At 38.2% G+C, this 6,000-nt stretch overlaps 1 protein-coding gene across 8 annotated transcripts in view; it reads left to right on the forward strand.

Annotated features, from left to right (window-relative positions):
- Window positions 1–6,000, forward strand: part of NUBPL (nucleotide binding protein like) — a 124,017-nt gene that overhangs the window by 58,834 nt on the left and 59,183 nt on the right. For all 8 annotated transcript variants that reach the window (XM_042441109.1, XM_042441092.1, XM_042441101.1 and 5 more), the window contains one exon: window positions 1,668–1,753. In XM_042441109.1, the coding sequence (XP_042297043.1) occupies window positions 1,668–1,753 (86 nt within the window). The remainder of the gene's footprint in view (window positions 1–1,667; window positions 1,754–6,000) is intronic.

Genomic DNA, 6,000 nt, shown 5'->3' on the forward strand with positions numbered 1-6,000 from the left:
ATTTGGTAGACCATATCTCCCTGTATGAACCGGCCCAGTCTCCATCATGCTAAAAAATGAGAACTGCTGAACTTGGAAGCAGTTCTTCTGTGGAACAAGGTATGCCCCTTGACACTTCTTCTCTTACTACAGTGGTCCCTTGCCTTACGTGGGGGATCTGTTCTGAACCCCGCTGTGTAAGGCAAGTTCTGCCTAGGCTCAAGTCCCATTGAAGATAATGGGGCTCGTGCATGCGGTGGCACAGCAGTGCAAGCGCTGCAGGCATACACACTGTTCATTAAACGGTGCGGGCCCATTATATAGAATGCTATAGAATGCTTCAAAAGAGACACTTTGCATGCACAGGGAAAACCATTTGTGTGAATTTACAGTTGACCACTACAGTTACAGGAGTGCAAGCTGTCCTTTATGTCCTGCTATTTTCAGTATTTGTTTTTAATTTCCTTCCCATAGAAGTCTGGTTACTGGGCAGTGTAAATATGGAGTAAATAACATACATTAACATAAGAGCAGTGATCCTTGCTTAGTCCAAAAGACTATCTTGTCTTGTTTAGTATTTTGTTCTTTTAGAGGCCAGACAGATGCCTGTGGGAAGGCCACAAGCAAGGCATGAGGATAATAACAGCCTCTTTCTTATGTTTTAGTTGGCAATAGAACTGTATGTCAGTCTGAGGGGAGATACATGTAAATAAAAATATTCATAACTTGCTTTTTATTAGAGAATATTGAAGGCAGAGGAATGAATTTCTACATATAAGATTTGTGAAGAAAATGAGAGCCAGATTCAGTACATGTCAAAAGATGCATAATCCATGCAATGTCTTGTTCATTCAATCATCCTTAATATAGTTCATCTCTGAAAAGTGATTAGGTAAAAATTATACATTCTTCTTAAGCAGGGTTGCTTCTCAAGTGAATTTCAGTCACATTTGCTGATTTTAATGATCAAAATAATTTCATACTTATCAATCTTATTAATCCTGCAGAGGCAACACTGCTCAGGGGGAAACAGTTTGATTCTCATTCCTCAGTAATGTGATTGTTACATATTGGAAAGAAGATCCCCCCCCCCCCGGGTGTTTGAATAAATGTGTTGGGAACTGTTAGAAGATGTGAGGGAAGACATAAAGTCTGGGCAAAGAGAGAAGGTTTATCCCAAATAAAATGAGACATTTTAATATTTGTCTTAGATATAAATGAATTTCAAAATAAGTAGACATCACAAATGCTGAAAATGCCTTTTAAAAATAGAAATTGATTTTTTATGTAGAACATTCAGATAAACCTGAAATTACTCCAAGAATGTGAAAGTAAAGCTTTGGTTTCAAAACTAATGGAAAGACTGGGACAATAATTTAAAGGGATGGTATTTGTTGGTAACTGCCTTAATGAAAAATGGAAGACTGTCAGGAATAGAATGGGGGATAATGGGAGAGGCTACTGTTTGATGGTGTGTGTTGGGGGAAGAGAGAAGTGGTGAAGCTAAGTGCTGCAGAGTGCATGAATGGAAATACTGTCTATTAAAGGACAACTACCATTTATCTTTAATTATAGTTCATTGTGTTTTTGCATGCCATTTTTTCTTTCTTTCTATGGAATGAAGTACCTGAATTGAATAAAATGACAGCATTCCTGAAATCATTACTTGTCTCATTCTTTCTTCCTAGGGGCTGTGATAGTATCCACTCCTCAGGATATAGCTTTATTGGATGCACGCAGAGGGACTGAAATGTTCAGAAAAGTGAATGTACCAGTACGTATTTACAAATACATGTTATACTTTGTTGTTGTTTTTAACTGCCCTCGAGTCAATCTCTGCTCATGGTGAACCCATGGATGAGACATCTCCAAGACCCTCTGTCCTCGATTGCTCTGCTTAATTCCTGCAACCCCATACCCGTGACCTCCTTAATAGAGTCCATCAATCTGGCATGTGGCCTTCCTCTCTTCCTAATTCCCTCCACCTTTCCCAGTATTATTGTCTTTTCCAATGAATCTTCCCTTCTCATGATGTGCCTGAAGTACGACAGCCTCAGTTTGGTCATCTTGGCTTCCAGAGAGGTTTCCGGCTTGATCTGCTCTAGGGCCCATTTGTTTATCCCTTTGGCTGTCCATGGGATCCTCAGCACTCTTCTCCAACACCACATCTCAAATGAATTGATTTTCTTCCTATCATTTTTCTTAACTATCTAGCTCTCACATCCATACGTGGTAATAAGGAATACGATCGCTTGTAAGATTCTAACTTTTGTGCTTAGTTGTATATCTTTGCATTTTAGAATCTTTTCTAGTTCTTTCATAGCCATCCTCCCCATTCTTAATCTTCTTTGGATTTCCTGACTGCAGTCCCCATGTCTAACAATGTTTGATCCCAGGTATGGGAATTCTTTTACAATTTCTATTTCTTCATTGTCTAGGCTGAACTTGTGAAGGTCCTCGGTGGTCATTATTTTTGTTTTCTTTATGCTCAACATTAAGCCTGCCTTTGCACTTTCTTCTTTGTTTTTTTTTTTAATAATCTTTATTAAATTTCCAAAATAATATACATATAAAAACACAAAGATATCCAGGCCATTGGTACTTATTTCGTAATTAATTTCATACATTTTTACAAACCAAAATTTCGTCCCATAAACTGGATTCCAAAGGCCCACTTAACTTCCTATCATTTCTCCCACCCTTTTTAAGATATAACAACATTCTTCCTAATCTTTACCTCCTTATCTATTATGTGGTTCATTATCGGTAATCAAAGAGTGTATAAACGCCGCCTTTACATGCTTTCTTCGCTATATCCCAATCTTAAATTTGACTACGATTAATAGAGGGGAATTTTTGATTAAGCCTGTTCGTTACGTCATACATCATACAATCTCTTACTTAAATTGTTCCCCACAATTGTTTTTCTTCGTATTTGAGACCTTCGGCTTTTTATACAGAGGACTGACCATAAAACAGAAAGGTTGTCTTTATAATTCGATACAGTTATGTTCTTATTCATCTCCTTCTTGGAATCTAACATTAAACTGTCGACAGAAGGGGGGAAAAAAAGGGGAGAAAAGGGAGATGGTTAATTAAAGACATTCTACCTGCCCAGCTTTCATAAAGTGTTAACTGGCAGCAAATGGGAGCATAAGTCCTGTTCAGATATTAATTAGTGCTATTTTAATGTCCCATTCTTTTTCCATGTTTTGCAAAACCCTTTCCCAAATCTCCTTCCTCCTTCTTCCATCCCTGTTCTGCACCATTCCAGAAATCCTGTCCAATTCTCTATATTCATTTACTTTGATCATCCAATTTTCCCATGATGGGATCTCCTCCGATTTCCATAGTTTCGCAATTTCTACCCTGGCTGCCGTAACCAGATATAACGCAATTCTCCAAAACCTATCTTCTTCTTTATTCAGTACTGTGGTTATATTTAGCAGATACAATTTTGGATCCATTTTAAATTTAATCCCTAGAATGTTTTGCATAGAATTATGAACTACCTTCCAAAAGTTTTTTATCTCATTACAACCCCACCACATATGAAACAACGTCCCTTTTTGCTTTTTACATCTCCAACACAGCCCTTCTTTGATCTTCCTTACTAGGTGTTTCAGGTCTGTGAGGTTTTCTGCTAGTACTATGGTGTCATCTGCATATCTTAGATTGTTGATATTCCTTCCTCTTATTTTCACTCGTCCTTCTTCTGTGTCCAAGCCTGCTTTTCTTATAAGATGTTCTGCATACATGTTGAACAGATAGGGTGAAAGAATACAGCCTTGTCTGACCCCTTTGCCAACTGGGAACCATTCTCTTTCTCCATGTTCTGTTCTGACAGTAGCCTCTTGTCTCATGTTATGCTGTATATATCTTAAGCTAGGGGACAGGTGACTCTTGGCCCCATAAGTCTCTGAAGCAATTTTATCTAGTCCTTGGTAGCCCTATCAGATTCAAAATAAGAGAAAAAAAATCTCAGTACAGTCATTCCACTTTAAGGCAAGGGCCATAATTCATTGGTAGAGTACATGCTTTGCATGCAAAATGTTCCATGTTTAATCCCACACATCCCACACATCTCCAGATAGATCTGGGAAATACTTTAAAAAAAAAACAAAAAACAACCCTGGGGAGCCACTGTCAGTCATTGATGAAAACATACCTCCTCCCCTTTCTACTGTTCTTCCTTTTGGGATTTGTCTTGTCTGTGTCTGAAACTTCAGTGCTGCACAATAAGGAGATCCATTTATAGAGTCACATAAATTTTTTGACTGAGCCCACAACAATTTTGGATTTGCCAGAATGCACATGACTAGGAGGAAATAAATCAAAATCACTGAAGAAGTGAATTGTGGATATATTACATAGCTATGTTAAATGCAGGTTCGATAATAACTTGAAGTATAGCTTTACCTGACACATGCCTGTTACACAAGTATACGTTATATATGAAGTTATCAATTTACACAGGTATTATTGAAAAAATTGATCAATAAATTTCCTAAGCAGAGGATTTACAATTTTCACTGTCTGTTTAAAGGTAGAATTATCACATACTCTGATATTCTGTTCAGCTGAACAGGGACTTATCACTACCATTCTAAGCAGGTGCCCCTAAAAATCTAGGCAGGATACTAAGTCATGCTCATCTTGAGAGCCTTCAAAAACTTGCTGGGGAGAGTAGCTAAGAATATAGACCAAGATATGATATGGTTGTTAAACTGACAATAGCTTTTGTCTACAGAACAGGGAGCAGGTGATTCACCCTCCTGCCTGCACCCTAAGGGCCAAAACCTCCTCTAGAGTAGGTTTCCAGATAGCCATGAGCCTGCAGGTATGAGGAAATGATAAGAAAGTCTTGACCTTGGATTTAAGCCATAGCTAGTTTGATCAACAGCAGTAGGGAAAGAACACGACAGCATTACAGATGGGTTGACTTAACAAAGGCAGCCACAGCCCTGAGTTTGAAAGATCTGAGGAGGGCTGTAAATAGCAAGATCCTTTGGAGGTCTTTCATTCAAAAGGTGACCATAAATTGGAGCCACAACAGCTGTCTGGTCAAAGACATGTACTAGAAAGGTAAAGCTGAAAGTAGATCTCTAACAAAGGATTCCACAGTGTGTGTGTATATATTACTGATTTTTGAAGAATTATGCTATTGAATATCTTGATCTGGATGTCATAATGGGCAGTAAAAGTACCTTAGAATAGTTGGAAGATTTCAGTGGCTACAGAAGATCATAGAGAAGAGTAACTAGTAAAGAATATGAGAAGTGGGAACAGTTTTGTTGCTGTACTAAAAGCCCTCCAGATTTTTAGATTACAGCTCTCAAAGGCATTGATCATGATTATCATTCACCATACTTGGATGCTGCTGATGGGAACAGTAGTCCAAAATACCTAAAGGGCCAAATGTTTTCCATCCTTGTATTAAATGTTTTGAACTTTGTGAATCAGAGTACAGGAAAAAGAAGGGGGAAAGAGATACTAGTTATGTTTAGGTACTGAGGCATAATGTACATGACATTAAGTAATGTTAAAAATTAACAAAAACATTTTTATTTGATTTATATCCTATTGATTTATATTTATTCCTGATATGGGAAATCAAACTTTTCACAATTTAAGTGAAAACAGAATGATTAAGGGGCTATACAGATGGGCAGCATGTAGCCGCCTCTTTAATGGCCGGATTGGGGCTGCGGCAACCTCATTTTTTTTTAAAGGCAAAAGCCTTTTGTTGCTGTTTTTTTTTAAAAAATTTTTTTCCATAAACAAATACATCTCTACATTCTATTACCTTTTTGACACATTATTTTATGTACCCCTCAATGCTCCCCTTCCCCAGAGCCATTTCCATCCAGGAGCCCTGGTGGCGCAGTGGTTAAATGCCTGTACTGCAGCCATTTACTCAAGACCACAAGGTTGCGAGTTCAAGACCAGCAAAAGGGCCCAAGCTCGACTCAGGCTTGCATCCTTCCGAGGTCGCTAAAATGAGTACCCAGACTGTTGGGG

This window comes from Sceloporus undulatus, chromosome 1 (genome assembly GCF_019175285.1).
Source record: "Sceloporus undulatus isolate JIND9_A2432 ecotype Alabama chromosome 1, SceUnd_v1.1, whole genome shotgun sequence".
Classification (NCBI taxonomy): Eukaryota; Metazoa; Chordata; class Lepidosauria; order Squamata; family Phrynosomatidae; genus Sceloporus; species Sceloporus undulatus.